This window comes from Nerophis lumbriciformis, linkage group LG06, assembly GCF_033978685.3.
Source record: "Nerophis lumbriciformis linkage group LG06, RoL_Nlum_v2.1, whole genome shotgun sequence".
NCBI classification, from domain to species: domain Eukaryota; kingdom Metazoa; phylum Chordata; class Actinopteri; order Syngnathiformes; family Syngnathidae; genus Nerophis; species Nerophis lumbriciformis.
Window position 1 is genome coordinate 56,937,104 of NC_084553.2, and position 18,331 is coordinate 56,955,434.

At 39.8% G+C, this 18,331-nt stretch overlaps 1 protein-coding gene across 1 annotated transcript in view; it reads left to right on the forward strand.

The window, feature by feature from the left end:
* The window catches only part of LOC133608919 (transcription initiation factor TFIID subunit 4-like), a 328,756-nt gene that overhangs the window by 20,540 nt on the left and 289,885 nt on the right, over positions 1-18,331 (forward strand). The window contains exon 2 of the mRNA XM_061964571.2: positions 1,187-1,371. Coding sequence (XP_061820555.2) covers positions 1,187-1,371 — 185 coding nt within the window. The remainder of the gene's footprint in view (positions 1-1,186; positions 1,372-18,331) is intronic.

The following is an 18,331-nucleotide window of genomic DNA, read 5'->3' on the forward strand; positions in this document are numbered from 1 at the left end:
GCCTCCTTTTTCTCAAGAACACTAATACAAAAACTCACAATAATATCTGATAGAATATTAAAAACCTTATGACAGACAATCTCATAAAACCGTATGGATTTTTATAGTTTTTTTACTGAATGAGACCCCAAGAATTTACATAAAAATAAAGAATGTGTAATTTACAGTATTACCTATGAACGAGAAAACACTGAATATTAACATTTGAACGTCGCTCCTCTTTTACTTCTCAGGCCACCTCCTTAATCGACATCTTTTACAATCAAGCAAAACGCAACAAGATGCAACAAACACAGTGAAATATGAACAGAAAGGGTAAAAAAACCCACCCGCACTCTGATTTAATATCACTTTTCTGCAGAACTTGTTTGTAAAAATCTGCTTTAGCGTCTGTCCCTGACTCGCATATCTCGGGCTGGCCGCTCTTTAACCAACTTCTCTGCTTGGTGCCTTGCCTGAGCTGCTTTCCGTAATTAAAACCAACTATTGAAATACTTTCTATAGTTCAAGACTTACAATAGTTTAAAAACAGCACTGCATATTATATTGATGGCTCCAGTTACGATGTTTAAAATTAATTAAAATTAATTGGAAATGTCCAGCGGGCATTATTTTGCTTAGATCTGTATTAGATATTTGCGGCTAAACGGATCATTTCTCCGATGTTACCTTTCCCTTACTCTTCCTTGCTTGTGTCTGCTAGCGACTTTGTGGAGACAGTTTCTTTCATTCCACTTATAGATTGCTCAAAAAGTTATGAGCAGATTTTTATTAAACTTTTAGAAAAGGTATAACATGGAAGAAGGATTTGGGGGGTTTTGGGGCGGATAATTTCTACTACGATACCTTTATATGCGCTGTATATGATAGAGTCCACGCCTCCACCCACAGAGACAAAGACACCGGCTGACTGACAGAAAGCTTCACTCCGTTGCTTTCATTACACTATTGATAGCTCAAAAAGTTATGGGCACATTTTGATTACATTTTTACTTTCAAATCATATTCAAGTACCTGCTGTCATATTGTTGAACTAAACTATTTTGTACCCATTGGTCTGGGATTTTTTTTTTCAGTAGCTTGCTTGAAAAAGCTCATTAACGTAGTTTTTTCCCCCTTATTTGGTATGTGCTGCTGTTTCTCATCCCGCTGTGTCTTTAGAACTAATGTCCCCATGCTTCCTCAGGCATGGTGTTGGTCCGGACCGAGTTAGGCCAGCTGGTGTTGATCCCTCAGCAGGCCTTGGCTCAAGCTCAAGCCCAGGCTCAGGCTCAGGCCCAGGCCCAGGCCCAGGGTCAGACCCAGAATAGCATCTCGCCGCGACCTGCCACTCCCACCACGGGCGCAACCTTCAGGGTCACGACGCCACAGGTATTGTGACTCTTCATGATAACTACCACCTTTGTATTTTACCGTGGAAGAAATTGTCCTGTTTTTTTTATTGCTTTCAATATCAACTTAGAAAAAATACGATGGAAGTTCAGTTTTCGATACAATCTTATCCTGAAATAATAATTTGTATGAATTTGCCATCAATATTTCCCATTTCTGAGTTGCATGCGGCATCACGCTTGGTTGCTGTTTACTCGGCCTCAAGCGCTCGGGGGGCAAACAAGCGTGTTCGTAGCAGTAAGTTAAGTGAAAGCAGAGCAAAAATGTTGCATACATGCACTTTTCTCACCTTTGTTAACCATTCCAATATGGTTTTTGTAAAAGGTTATGACAGAATTACGAAGATAGTCTACCACAGGGGTGTTAAACTCATTTTAGCTCAGGGGCCGCATAGAGGAAAATCTGTGCACATGTGAGCCTGACTATTAAAATCATGGCATTAAAACTAAAAAATAAAGACAACTTCAGATTTTTTTCTTTGTCTTACTTTGGCCAGAAATAGAACAAACACATTCTGAAAATATTACAATGAAAACATAAAAAAAAATACCGGCAGCGGTAAAGTTTAGATCCATGAAGGAAAGAAGAAAGTGAATTAATGTTTATAACCGAATACATTTACATATGCATTAAAATGTGTTTTCTTTTGTATTATGTTTTTAATTAATCAAGTAACGTTTATGACAACCTTTTTCCAAAACACAATATAGAATGTGAGATATAACAGGAGAATGCATACATTTATCATTTGTTTTCAAAACGGTTACAAAAAAGCGGGACCCCAAAAATTTACTGTAGCACCCCATTTTTATGACTTGATGGGGTCCCTGGGACCCCAATTTGAAAATTCCTAGCGCCAACACCGATGGAGTATTGGTGCGTACAAAACAGCAGCAGGCGACTGTGGCCTGCGGGCCGGTTCTAATTTGACTCTGACACATAGGGTCTATCACAAAGGAAAACCAATTGTTAAAACAAAGTGACCACTTTATGAACTTAAAATGCACTGTAAAAAGCCTGTTTATTGATGTATCTACTTTTCATATTCTCCATATACTGTATGTACATAAGAGCAGTTTTATTTCAAAAACTTACGCACATAGTGGATGTGTTTTGTTAAGTGTGAATGGCGCAAAGTTTCACTGCAAGCCCCTTGCTAAATAGTATTAATAAACCAGGTCAGTGGTTCTCAAACTTTTTTTTACCAAGTACAACCTCAGAAAAAGCTCGGCTGTCCAAGTACCACCATAATGGCCAACATTAAAATGCAGTAGAGTAGTAAGTATTAATTAAAATCAAGGCAGATGTTTTATTCTACAGATATATTTTTGGCCACTGTAACATTACACACAGTTTAAACAGTAACACTGTGTTTGAATATAGGGAAATAAAACACTGTATTTTAAACAAACTAAAGACTTAAAGTAAACAAACTAAAGACTTTAACAAGTTGTGACAACGTTCACGACACATCACCTGCTGCATGTTTCCTCACCTCATTAACTCTCAGCCACAGCAGCTGATGAACGCTGTATTGAGAAAAGAAAAGCAACATCAAATAGTTTTCTCCTTCGCTGTATACTTTTAGTGTGGGGACAAGTGTCTCCAATATTGTCCACACCTGTCTCCATCCAAACACAGCAGTGCGCGCTTAACTGCTGCACGGCGGGAAGCGAAGGAGAATGACGTTAAACCAAGCGTTTGGCTCCATTTACGCCGAGGGGAAATCTCCGGAGCAAAGTCTGTGTCGTTAGTCCGCCATGATTGTCAAGCCAAACGACGCTAGTGTGCATGCACCTGACTTCGTGTTGCCTAAAATGCATTAATAAATGACGGTTTTTCGGTAATTAAAAAATTAGACGGTGTTACTAACCATCTGGAATTTTATCGAGAATTATCATTGTACCGTTTACTGTTACATCTCTCGTCCATTAACAAGTCAAAAGTCAAGGGCGGTCACGGCATGTTTGTGCCGCCGATGTTGGTCAATTTTTTAGGGCATTACGGCAAATTTGACCAGTGTTTTCGCAGTAAGTCCTCAAAAATAGCAGATCAGTCTCGTCATGTACAGGATCTTTGACTAGTGTTTTGGCCACAGCTTCTTAAAACAGTAAAACACTCTTGTCATATAGAATATCTTTCACTAGCATTTTAGCCATAGCTTCTTAAAAACAGCAGATCATTCCTGTCATTAGATGATACGTTATCCATATATTTAAAGACAAATATTGTTTTTTTTTTAATTCTTTAATAATATCAACTTGTCAGCTTTTTGCCATGTATTTATCTCTATTTTTGAATTTTGATAGAGGAAGTTTGTTTCATTATTTATTTTAGTTATGTACATTTATATGTACATGTAGATGCTGTATCGGGACCGATCCATTAAGAGTTTGAGCAGAAATATGTTGTATAGTAAGACATTAACAACGTGCTTTGTCAAATGAATGGTTTCTGAAGTAATACCTTTGTGACATGAAAAAACACAAGTAATGTAAAAAAAACAAATAATGTAAAAAAAACCTTGATATTAAAATAAAACACAAAGCACTTTGGCTAATGAAGATGAAGTCAAATAAAAAAGCTTTGTTCTTCTCCAACGCCTCCTATCTGTACAACAGTTTGGCCAACACAAATAAAGAGGAGTGACACCTTGCACATCGAATACACAATCTTCAACGCCTGCGGTCAATTCTATGAGATGACAAAACATTTTAACTAGTATTGATGTCATTTGAACACGGATACAGTTTGCAGTTAAATAAAGGACGAGTGATCATCCCAGTAAACAAACTAAATACTTTATAAACAAGTTGTGACAACGATCACGACACATCATCTGCTGATAGATAATTGACTAGGGTTTTTGCTGTATGTCCTCAAAAATAACTGATCACTCTTGACATATGGAGGATCTTGGACTAGCGTTTTTGCCGTAGCTTCTTAAAAGCAGCATATTTTTCCTGTCATTAGAGGATATTTGACTAGCGTTTTTGCAGTATGTCCTCAAAAATAACTGATCACTCTTGGGCGGTATAGCTCGGTTGGTAGAGCGGCCGTGCCAGCAACTTGAGGGTTCCAGGTTCGATCCCCGCTTCCGCCATCCTCGTCACTGCCGTTGTGTCCTTGGTTTAAATGTAACTTAGATATTGGGTTTCACTATGTAAAGCGCTTTGAGTCACTAGAGAAAAAGCGCTATATAAATATAATTCACTTCACACTTCACTTCACTTCTTGTCAAATGGAGGATCTTTGACTAGCGTTTTTGCCATAGCTTCTTAAAAGCAGCATATTTTTCCAGTCATTAGAGGGTATTTAACTAGCGTATTCACAGTACAGTAGGTTTCTCAAAAAAAGCAGATCAGTCTTGTCATATACAGGATCTTTGACTAGTGTTTTTGCCATAGCTTCCTAAAAAGAGCAACACACTCATAAAGAAGATCTTTCACTAGCATTTTAGCCATAGCTTCCTAAAAACAGCTGATCATTTTTGTCATACAGAGGATCATTGACTAATGTTTTTGCCATAGCTTGTTAAAAACTGAAGATCACTTCTGAAGTATGGATCAGATTATTTCTATTTCCTCATTATTTCTTCATCATCATCTTTCTACCTCTACTGGATCTCCGGAAAGCGGTCTGGGTTAATCTGGAGACCTTTTGTCAAGGGAAATCAGGCGAATTAGTTTCATTATTATGGGGACAACTCTCTTCTTCACTCTAATTGGGCCGTGACTAACAAATTAAAGCTCATTAATATTATTGTATGCATAGACCGTAATTAAAAGGTGAATTAATGTTGCTGAGGCTGCTCTAATGACTTTATAGGCTCTTCCAGTAATTGATCTACTGAATCATGCATGGGATTTTGCTTATTATCACCTGTGGATACATCACTCATTAAACGGAAAGAAGAAAAGAGAATTAGCCAATACACTTGCCCATAATTCTCTTGTCTTAATGACACATGTCCTTTTTGGTTAAAGTAATATTTGCAAATGATTGCTTAGCATGAGAACACAATTGGAGACAATAACTTCTGAAAATATCTAAGGAATCTCATCACACAAACCGTAAATTTACTTGTACCGTATTTTTCGGAGTATAAGTCGCACCGTAGTATAAGTCGCACCTTCCGAAAATGCATAATAAAGAAGGAAAAAAACATATATAAGTCACACTGGAGCCCGGCCAAACTATGAAAAAAACTGCGACTTATAGTCCGAAAAATACGGTAAATGTTTTTTATAGTGTTATAACATTTGTGTTATGTTACAGGGTGCCATTCAGAGCGAGAGCGGATGTCTTTAAAGTTCTCATTTGAACAAAACTAGTTTATTGCCGTAGAAGACACATATTTACATTTCTGAATGAGGCGAAAGCAAGTAACTTTCCACTCTTTTGTTTCCCGTATTTTCCGGACCATAGGGCGCACTGGATTATAAAGTGCACTGACGATGAATGGTCTATTTTCGATCTTTTTTCATATATAAAATGCACCAGATTATAGGGCGCATTAAAGGAGTCATATTATTATTATTTTTTCTAAATTGAAAACATTTCCTTGTGGTCTACATAACATGTAATGGTAGTTATTTGGTCAAAATGTTGCATAGATTATGTTTTACAGACCATCTTCAAGCCGCTTTATGACAGTTGCTTCAGGATGCGTCGTTTTGTGGGCGGTCTTATTTACGTGGCTCACCTTCGGCAGCGTTTTCTCCCCGTCATCTTTGTTGTAGCGGTGTAGCGTGCAAGGACGGGAGTGGAAGAAGTGCCAAAAGATGGAGCTAACTGTTTTAATGACATTCAGACTTCACTTAAATCAATAACGGAGCAGCATCTCCTCATCCGCCTGAAATGTGTCGCGTGAAAAACTGTCCGACCTGAACTCTCTAATAACTAAAGTTCCTTGGGTGATTAATGTAAACTCACTACACCGGTATGTTTTAGTGCTTTCATGGCAGATATAAGTAAGAAATTTACACTACTTTATATTAGAAACGACAACAGCGGAGGATCAATGTCCCATAACGAGAAGACAAAGGCGGGGGCGTGCAATTTTTCAGGATTTATGCAGATCCCAAATACCGATCAGCAGGTACCAGAAGGTAAGAAAAGTTGCTTTTGCATAATATTGCGAAACAAAACACCAGATAATATGTCTTAACTTATACACACACCATAATAATACTCGTATGTTGAAGCGCAGTACAATCCATCAAGCGGTGCGGCTTCATAGCTTACCAAAGTCGTACTAAAACATTTTGATAGATTTTTGAGCGCCGTGTGTGATGTTCTATATTTATAACGGAACATAAAAAATATTGGTGTTGTTTACTTGAGTCATATTGCAGTCTACACATATCTATTGTGTGTGACTGCCATTATATTGCAGTCTACATGTATCTCTTATGTTTGACTGCCATCCACTGGTCACACTTATCATTTCACCATGTACCAAATAAAATAGCTTTGAGGTCGGTAAGCAAAACCACAATTATTCCGTACATTAGGCGCACCGGGTTATAAGGCGCACTGTCGAGTTTTGAGAAAAAAAAAAGGATTTTAAGTGCGACTTATAGTCCGGAAAATACGGTATGTTTCAAATGTACACATGTTCTGTGACGTTGAAGTATGATCGGGTTGGTTATCCCAGCATTCATTTGTATGCGTACGATAATATATAACTTTTTTTTTCAGCCAGAAACTATGTTTTCCGATGAAAGAATTGTGTATCAAAACTGAATCAAGGAGGCAACGGGAAAAATTATTGTTTTGTTTTTGGGAAGCTGAAGACCTATAACATGGTCACAATTCCTCCATTCTCCTCATTTTGTGTAACGTCTCTGAAATAAGCAGGAGCTTGCCCCTTTTAAAGAAATAATGCGGAACAAACGAGTCAGAATTATGAGCATATCAAAAATATTTTATGATTAATGAATTACTGTTACCTTGTTTCATTTAGATTAGATCAGATGTTTTTATTGTCATTGCACACAATTTACAAAGAATCTTTGGTTTAGAAGTACACTTTAATTTCTAGCAGCATTAGGACATGTTAAAGGGGAACATTATCACCAGACCTATGTAAGCATCAATATATACCTTGATGTTGCAGAAAAAAGACCATATATTTTTTTTACCGATTTCCGAACTCTAAATGGGTGAATTTTGGCGAATTAAACGCCTTTCTATTATTCGCTCCTGGAGCATCGGGAAGCAATCCGCCATTTTCTCAAACACATAACAAACACCAAGTCAAATCAGCTCTGTTATTTTCCGTTTTTTCGACTGTTTTCCTTACCTTGGAGACATCATGCCTCGTCGGTGTGTTGTCGGAGGGTGTAACAACACCAACAGGGACGGATTCAAGTTGCACCAGTGGCCCAAAGATGCAAAAGTGGCAAGAAATTGGACGTTTGTTCCGCACACTTTACCGACGAAAGCTATGCTACGACAGAGATGGCAAGAATCTGTGGATATCCTGCGACACTCAAAGCAGATGCATTTCCAACTGGACTGGACAGATCAGCTTTCAGGAAGAGAGCGGATGAGGGTATGTCTACAGAATATATTAATTGATGAAAACTGGGCTGTCTGCACTCTCAAAGTGCATGTTGTTGCCAAATGTATTTCATATGCTGTAAACCTAGTTCATAGTTGTTAGTTTCCTTTAATGCCAAACAAACACATACCAATCGTTGGTTAGAAGGCGATCGCCAAATTCGTTCTCGCTTTCTCCCGTGTCGCTGGCTGTCTTGTCGTTTTCGTCGGTTTCGCTTGCATACGGTTCAAACCGATATGGCTCAATAGCTTCAGTTTCTTCTTCAATTTCGTTTTGGCTACCTGCCTCCACACTACAGCCATCCGTTTCAATACATTCGTAATCTGTTGAATCGCTTAAGCCGCTGAAATCCGAGTCTGAATCCGAGCTAATGTCGCTATAAACTTGCTGTTCTATCCGCCATGTTTGTTTGTATCGACGTCACAGGAAAATGGACGGGTGTATATAACGATGGTTAAAATCAGGCACTTTGAAGCTTTTTTTAGGGATGTTGCGTGATGGGTAAAATTTTGAAAAAAACTTCGAAAAATAAAATAAGCCACTGGGAACTGATTTTTAATGGTTTTAACCCTTCTGAAATTGTGGTAATGTTCCCCTTTAAAAAAGCTATAAATACAGAAATAGAAAGAAAGCGTACCTGAGATATGTTTATTTAAGATCCTTGTGCACCCCTGGGGCCAAAAACTGGCTATTACATGTGTTTCTCATGCAATATAATTGTGGTTAGCGGTCTATATTTTCGCCAGGGAGTTCCCCCACAAGTTTAAAAAAAAAAAAAAAAATTACATTGTGTTTTTGATTGCAACACTGTTAGAATAGGATATAAACAAAGTATACACACTTTCTCCTATGACCTCTTTCGGCCCCATTGACTCCCATTATACTGCAATTTTTTTTAACAGACTGTAATCCTGGAATATTACTGTACTATGCTTTTGTAATGAAAACCGAAGGAATGTCATTCTTGCGTTTTGAAAGAAAAAAAAAATAATTGTTTTGGTGTAATTGCACCCCTTAACCAGGGTACCTGGTTCGATCCCCACCTTCTACCAACCACGTCACATCCGTTGTTTCCTTGAGCAAGACACTTCACCCTTGCTCCTGATGGGTCGTGGTTAGGGCCTTGCATGGCAGCTCCCGCCATCAGTGTGTGAATGTGTGTGTGAATAGGTCAGGGGTCGGCAACCCGCGGCTCCGGAGCCGCATGCGGCTCTTTGATCACTCTGATGCGGCTAAGCAGCTTACTTGCTGAACCCCCCCAATTTTCCCGTGAGACTTCCAGATTTCAGTGCCTCTCGCAGAAAACCTACGGGATTAATATTCACCGATTTTCACCCTTACGGCTATAATAAGGGCGTGCCATGATGGTACAACATTTGGCGCCCTCTACAATCTGTATTAACAGAGTGCCAGTCCAACACTTGTTAAACAATATACATCTTGTGCTTGCACACGTACGTGACAGCAAGGCATACTTGGTCAACAGCCACACAGGTTACACTGACGGTGGTCATATAAAACAACTTTAACACTCTTACTAATAATGCGCCACACTTTGAACCAAAACCAAACAAGAATGACAAACACATTTCGAGGGAACATCTGCACCTTAACACAACATAAACACAACAGAACAAACACCCAGAATCCCATGCAGCCCTGACTCTTCCGGGCTACATTATACACCCCTGCTACCACCAAACCCCGCCCCCACCCCAACCCTGCTCCCTCCCACATCAACCCCCCCCCCTGTGCGTCGGTTGAGGTGGGCAGGGTTTGGTAGCGGGGGGTGTATAATGTATCCCGGAAGAGTTAGGGCTGCATGGGATTCTGGGTATTTGTCCTGTTGTGTTACGGTGGAGATGTTCTCCCGAAATGTGTTTGTCATTCTTGTTTGGTGTGGGTTCACAGTGTGGTGCATTATTAGTAAGAGTGTTAAAGTTTTTTTTTTTTTTATACCGTCACTGTGAGCTGTGCTGTTTCCTAGGTGAGCAAAGCGGAAGCCCCATACAACGTGTGGCTGATCAGGCACGCTGACTGTAGTGGGCGCTATATGCTGTACCGTCACGGCACGCATGACGCTGACAAGCGCCATTAAACAAAAACCCGCGTGCCGCACCAGCTTTCAAACACCATATAAAGGTGTGGACAGCGTGTCTGAGACCCCTGGTTATACATAGCACAAAGTAAAAAAAAAAACTTTGTATGCAGTGTTATTTCATTTAAAGTTTCAAAACATTTTTGCGGCTCCCTTTGTTTTCTGTAATTTGTGAAACTGGTCAAAATGGCTCTTTGACTGGTAAAGGTTGCCGACCCCTGTGGTGAATGTGGAAATAGTGTCAAAGTGCTTTGAGTACCTTGAAGGTAGAAAAGCGCTATACAAGTATAACCCATTTATCATTTACTCTTAGAAATTGCTGCACGGACAGCCAATGTCCGCTAGAGGGCAGCATTGCACAGCGTTTGCAAAATAGAGCTTTGTAATATATCCATCCATCCATCCATTTTTCTACCGCTTATTCCCTTTGGGGTCGCGGGGGGCGCTGGAGCCTATCTCAGCAACAATCGGGCGGAAGTCGGGGTACACCCTGGACAAGTCGCCACCTCATCGCAGGGCCAACACAGATAGACAGACAACATTCACACTCACATCCACACACTAGGGCCAATGGTGCCAATATATCCAAACTTTACATTCACCGGCCACAATGTTAGGTACACAGAGTATGAACCGGTTATATTGGAAAATATGTCACTTATACACACTATTTCATACTAACACAGTCATTTTAATTATGTTTGTATGAAAAAAAAAAAACACAGCGGGCCCCTTGGCTGACACCTTTGCCCATCCTGACGACAGGAAGCTCCTCCCAAAGCAACACCGCTGACAAATTAGCAGGTCGCCATGTTGTCACCCCCTCGTCAGGAAAAAACAGGAGCCGGGTGAGGGAATGAAAGGGAATGGTGTTTATTCCCAGAGCTCAACCTGCACTGTCGGGCCTGTCAGTCTTTACCGCCGAGCCCTGGGGGGGAAGAAGGCATCCTGAGCTTCCTTCCTTCCATACCTCTTCAATCATTCATCATCCCAACTGCTTGATTATTTAAAAAAGAAGAGGAAAAAAACTAAACAAGCCGGCGTATGAGGAGAAGTAGCGGGGTATGGCGACAGTGTGGCGTAGCTGGCGGTGGGGCGCACCCTGTGGCTCCACTCACACACATCAACCCCCACACCCCACTCCCAACCTCCTCATCTCTCATACGCCAACTTCCCCGAGCACTTCAGTACATTTTGGATCCTGCAAAACTTTTTTAATGCAAGGAAAAAAAACTCCCCTCCTTTTCCTCCACAATCTCAGTTTGTGTACAAGCAATACGTTTGTGGCGCCCTCTGTAGGTTGTTTTTATGTTTGGAAGACACACTGGCATAGATGTAATATCCTCCATCCATCCATTTTCTACCGCTTGTCCCTTTTGGGGTCACGGGGGGTGCCGAAGCCTATCTCAGCTGCATTCGGGCGGAAGGTGGGGTACACCCTGGACAAGTCGCCACCTCATCACAGGGCCAACACATATAGACAGACAACATTCACACTCACATTCACACACTAGGGACCATTTAGTGTCCTCAACATTGTAACATTTTTTTGTGTGAATGCTCCAAAGCATTCTACACCAAAATGTATCTGTTTATTATTCAACTTCTTCTTCTTCTTCTCCAGATTTCGGCACGCTCTACCTTCCACATTTTTCACACGATTCAAAACGTTCCAACGTCAAACCGTTAGGCCTATTTTGGAATTGCGGGCTTTCCCATGACAAATTCCAAAAATTCTCAGATTTCCCAGAATTCCAGGTTTTCCGGGACATTTTTCCCATTCAAAATGAATTCAAACTTCCACCATTTCCACATTTTTCAACCGATTCAAACCATTTCACGTTCAACACATTTCACTATTCTGGAAATTCCAACTACCATTTTTCAAAATAAAAAAAAATATTTTCCAGAATTCCTGGTTTTCTAAAGCCCTATTTCCACCCTTTTTTCTGGCCACTACTCCTTCCACATTTTTCAACGCATTTCAACTGTTTCACCGTCAAAACATTAATCCTAATCAGAAAAATTAACAAAGTTGTTTTTTGAACTGGAAAAATTCCCAGTTTTCCCGAAATTCCAGGAATACCATTTCTCAATTCAACATGTTACTACTTCAACATTTCTCGACCGATTTGAAAAATTCCATCACCGACCATTTCAACTCATTAAGACCATTCAAGTTTTTTTTTACCATTTTCCAAAAAATTCCTGGTTTTCCCGAAGTTCCCTAATATCATTTACCACTTCAACATTTCTTGACCGATTTAAACAATTCCAACGTCAACCAATACAGCTCATTCAGGACATTCTTGCTTCTAATCATTTTTTAAAAATCCCACTTTTCCCAAAACTCCCAAATTTCCAGGAATTTCCCATTGAAATTAATGGGACATTTTTTCCAAGTTGCACAATTCCCACATTTTTCAAACCATTCAAACATTAACCCATTCCACTCATCCTGGATATTTAAACTAACACTTCCCCCAGTTCCAAACCAAATTCCGGTTTTCCCGGAAATTCAAACTCTTCAACATTCAAACCATTCCCACATTCAAACTATTCTTACATTCCTCCACAATCTCAGTTTGTGTACAAGCAATACGTTTGTGGCACCCTCTGTAGGTTGTTTTTATGTTTGGAAGACACACTGGCATAGATGTAATATCCTCCATCCATCCATTTTCTACCGCTTGTCCCTTTTGGGGTCACGGGGGGTGCCGAAGCCTATCTCAGCTGCATTCGGGCGGAAGGTGGGGTACACCCTGGACAAGTCGCCACCTCATCACAGGGCCAACACATATAGACAGACAACATTCACACTCACATTCACACACTAGGGACCATTTAGTGTCCTCAACATTGTATCATTTTTTTGGTGTGAATGCTCCAAAGCATTCACACCAAAATGTATCTGTTTATTATTCAACTTCTTCTTCTTCTTCTCCAGATTTCGGCGTGCTCTACCTTCCACATTTTTCACCCGATTCAAACCGTTCCAACTTCAAACCGTTTAGCCTATTTTGGAAGCGCGGGCTTTCACTTGACAAATTCCAAAAATTCTCAGATTTCCCAGAATTCCAGGTTTTCCGGGACATTTTTCCCATTCAAAATGAATGGGCCATTTTTCAAACTTCCACCATTTCCACATTTTTCAACCGATTCAAACCATTTCACGTTCAACACATTTCACCATTCTGGAAATTCCAACTACCATTTTTCAAAATAAAAAAAAAATATTTTCCAGAATTCCTGGTTTTCTAAAGCCCTATTTCCACCCTTTTTTCTGGCCACTACTCCTTCCACATTTTTCAACGCATTTCAACTGTTTCACCGTCAAAACATTAATCCTAATCAGAAAAATTAACAAAGTTGTTTTTTGAACTGGAAAAATTACCAGTTTTCCCGAAATTCCAGGAATACCATTTCTCAATTCAACATGTTACTACTTCAACATTTCTCGACCGATTTGAAAAATTCCATCACCGACCATTTCAACTCATTCAGACCATTCAGGTTTTTTTTTACCATTTTCCAAAAAATTCTCGGTTTTCCCGAAGTTCCCTAATATCATTTACCACTTCAACATTTCTTGACCGATTTAAACAATTCCAACGTCAACCAATACAGCTCATTCAGGACATTCTTGCTTCTAATCATTTTTAAAAAATCCCACTTTTCCCAAAACTCCCAAATTTCCAGGAATTTCCCATTGAAATTAATGGGACATTTTTTCCAAGTTGCACAATTCCCACATTTTTCAAACCACTCAAACATTAACCCATTCCACTCATCCTGGACATTTAAACTAACACTTCCCCCAGTTCCAAACCAAATTCCGGTTTTCCCGGAAATTCAAACTCTTCAACATTCAAACCATTCCCACATTCAAACTATTCTTACATTCCTCCACAATCTCAGTTTGTGTACAAGCAATACGTTTGTGGCGCCCTCTGTAGGTTGTTTTTATGTTTGGAAGACACACTGGCATAGATGTAATATCCTCCATCCATCCATTTTCTACCGCTTGTCCCATTTGGGGTGGCGGGGGGTGCCGGAGCCTATCTCAGCTGCATTCGGGCGGAAGGCGGGGTACACCCTGGACAAGTCGCCACCTCATCACAGGGCCAACACATATAGACAGACAACATTCACACTCACATTCACACACTAGGGACCATTTAGTGTCCTCAACATTGTATCATTTTTTTGTGTGAATGCTCCAAAGCATTCTACACCAAAATGTATCTGTTTATTATTCAACTTCTTCTTCTTCTTCTCCAGATTTCGGCACGCTCTACCTTCCACATTTTTCACACGATTCAAAACGTTCCAACGTCAAACCGTTAGGCCTATTTTGGAATTGCGGGCTTTCCCATGACAAATTCCAAAAATTCTCAGATTTCCCAGAATTCCAGGTTTTCCGGGACATTTTTCCCATTCAAAATGAATTCAAACTTCCACCATTTCCACATTTTTCAACCGATTCAAACCATTTCACGTTCAACACATTTCACTATTCTGGAAATTCCAACTACCATTTTTCAAAATAAAAAAAAATATTTTCCAGAATTCCTGGTTTTCTAAAGCCCTATTTCCACCCTTTTTTCTGGCCACTACTCCTTCCACATTTTTCAACGCATTTCAACTGTTTCACCGTCAAAACATTAATCCTAATCAGAAAAATTAACAAAGTTGTTTTTTGAACTGGAAAAATTCCCAGTTTTCCCGAAATTCCAGGAATACCATTTCTCAATTCAACATGTTACTACTTCAACATTTCTCGACCGATTTGAAAAATTCCATCACCGACCATTTCAACTCATTAAGACCATTCAAGTTTTTTTTACCATTTTCCAAAAAATTCTCGGTTTTCCCGAAGTTCCCTAATACCATTTACCACTTCAACATTTCTTGACCGATTTAAACAATTCCAACGTCAACCAATACAGCTCATTCAGGACATTCTTGCTTCTAATCATTTTTAAAAAATCCCACTTTTCCCAAAACTCCCAAATTTCCAGGAATTTCCCATTGAAATTAATGGGACATTTTTTCCAAGTTGCACAATTCCCACATTTTTCAAACCACTCAAACATTAACCCATTCCACTCATCCTGGACATTTAAACTAACACTTCCCCCAGTTCCAAACCAAATTCCGGTTTTCCCGGAAATTCAAACTCTTCAACATTCAAACCATTCCCACATTCAAACTATTCTTACATTCCTCCACAATCTCAGTTTGTGTACAAGCAATACGTTTGTGGCGACCTCTGTAGGTTGTTTTTATGTTTGGAAGACACACTGGCATAGATGTAATATCCTCCATCCATCCATTTTGTACCGCTTGTCCCTTTTGGGGTGGCGGGGGGTGTTGGAGCCTATCTCAGCTGCATTCGGGCGGAAGGCGGGGTACGCCCTGGACAAGTCGCCACCTCATCACAGGGCCAACACAGATAGACAGACATCATTCACACTCACATTCACACACTAGGGCCAATTTAGTGTCCTCAACATTGTATCATTTTTTTGGTGTGAATGCTCCAAAGCATTCTACACCAAAATGTATCTGTTTATTATTCAACTTCTTCTTCTTCTTCTCCAGATTTCGGCGCGCTCTACCTTCCACATTTTTCACCCGATTCAAACCGTTCCAACTTCAAACTGTTCAGCCTATTTGGGAATCGCGGGCTTTCCCTTGACAAATTCCAAAAATTCTCAGATTTCCCAGAATTCCAGGTTTTCCGGGACATTCTTCCCTTTCAAAATGAATTCAAACTTCCACCATTTCCACATTTTTCAACCGATTCGAACCATTCCACTTTCAACACATTTCACCATTCTGGAAATTCAAACTACCCTTTTTCAAAATAAAAACAAATCCCAGGATTTTCCAGAATTCCTGGTTTTTCAAAGCTCTATTCCCGCCCTTTTTTCTGGCCACTACTCCTTCCACATTTTTCAACGCATTTCAACCGTTTCACCGTCAAAACATTCCTCTTAATCAGAAAAATTAACAAAGTTGTTTTTTGAACTGGAAAAATTCCCAGTTTTCCCGAAATTCCAGGAATTCCGTAATACCATTTCTCAATTCAACATGTTCAACATTTCTCGACCGATTTGAAAAATTCTATCACCAACCATTTCAACTCATTCAGACCATTCAAGTTTTTTACCATTTTCCAAAAAATTCCCGTTTTCCCTGAAATTCCCTAATACCATTTACTACTTCAACATTTCTTGACTGATTTAAACAATTCCAACACCAACCAATACAGCTCACTCATGCTCCTAATAATTTTTTTTAAGTCCCACTTTTCCCAAAATTCCCAAATTTCCAGGAATTTCCCGTTGAAATGAATGGGACATTTTTCCAAGTTGCACAATTCCCACATTTTTCAACCTTTTCAAACCATTCAAACATTAACCCATTCCACTCATCTTGGACATTTAAACAAACACTTTCCCAAGTTACAAACCAAATTCCGGTTTTCCCGGAAATTCAAACTCTTCAACATTCAAACCATTCCCACAATCAAACTATTCTTACATTCATACTACATTCCATCAGCATTTCAGTTCAACTTCAGCATTGGAGCATTCCCACGAAATTCCTTCAGGAATTGCCTCTTCTAGTTCACACATATTGTTGTCCTGATCCGATTGCGATATCAATCCGATATCAGCAAAAAACAAGTATCGTAATATACCAGTTTGCATGTAAACGTTCCAATATAAGGTTCCGATAAAAGCAGCGTGTTTACTTGTGCAAAGTCTAAATGTCCTCCAATAAGCACACATGGTCGTTCTTTTCTTGTATTTTGACCTAATTACAAAAGGTAGCCTAAAGGGTTATAAGGCTGATTGAGGTAAAAACCCTAAATTTACAGAACATGTTCTTAGTACAGCATATTGAGCTATGTGACAAAAATTCAAGAACAATGTATGGGGTTTAATAACTGCCCCACCAGAAGACTAATAGCGCAGGCAACACAGAAGTGCGTGTTTTGACACATTTTTAGCCTTTTTTGAGCAGCGGCTCAGGAAAAGAGTCACGTCATGATGTGTCCGAATTTTGTGTTCACCATATATCACCCACCCATTAGTTTTGTGTACAATACAGAGTAGGGTTCAGTTGCAAAAAGAATGAGTATAGGTAAATATGTCTCCAAAATGTTTCCCTCGTGTGCTTCTGTCTGTGCGGATGGCTACCTAGCAACAAGTGGCTGTGCAAAATGTGTAACGTGAGCATAATACACTGAATCTTGCTTAATTATGTATCTAATCAAATCAAATCAAATCAACTTTATTTATAGAGCACATTTAAAATTTACCACAGGGGTAGCCAAAGTGCTGTACAATGAACAGGTTAAAAGATAAAACGAGTACCGAGCAAACACAACACAACACAAACAGAACACGATAAAAAATAAATAATTAAAATAGAATTAATAAAAACATAAAAACAGGATCACAGCAGGTGTATTATGGGGCGCCATTGCAGGATGGATATCACTCAGTGTTAAAAGCCATGGAATAAAAGTATGTTTTTAAGAGAGATTTAAAAACAGGAAGAGAGGAGGCTTGTCTAACACTCAGGGGTAGGTCGTTCCAGAGCTTGGGAGCAGCAACGGCGAAAGCTCTGTCACCTCTAAGCTTCAGCCTTGTGTCAGGGACCGTCAACAGCAGCTGATCGGCTGATCTTAAGGATCGGGTGGGGCAGTAAGGCTGAAGGAGGTCGGAGAGATAGGTTGGCGCGAGGTTGTTTAGACATTTAAAAACTAATAAAAGGAGTTTAAAATGTATTCGGTAACGCACAGGGAGCCAGTGAAGGGACGCTAAAATAGGGGTGATGTGCTCACGTCTGCGGGTCTGTGTTAGCAGACGAGCAGCAGAGTTCTGCACGAGCTGCAGGCGGGCGAGGGAGGCCTGGCTAATGCCTACATACAGGGCATTACAATAATCAAGACGAGTCGAGATAAAAGCGTGGATTAATTTCTCAAGATCATGTCTTGATAGAAGCGGTTTCACTTTCGCTATTTGGCGTAATTGATAAAAGCTTTTTTGAACGACGCTGCTGATTTGTTTTTCGAATTTAAAATCTGAGTCGAACTTTACCCCCAGGTTTGTGACAGAGTCGCTGAGATACGGGGTCAGAGTGCCGAGGTCAACGTTGGGGGAGGGAGAGCGACTTGGACCGAACAACATAACTTCTGTTTTATCTTCATTTAGGCTCAGGAAGTTAGCTGAAAGCCAGACTTTGATGTCGTGCAG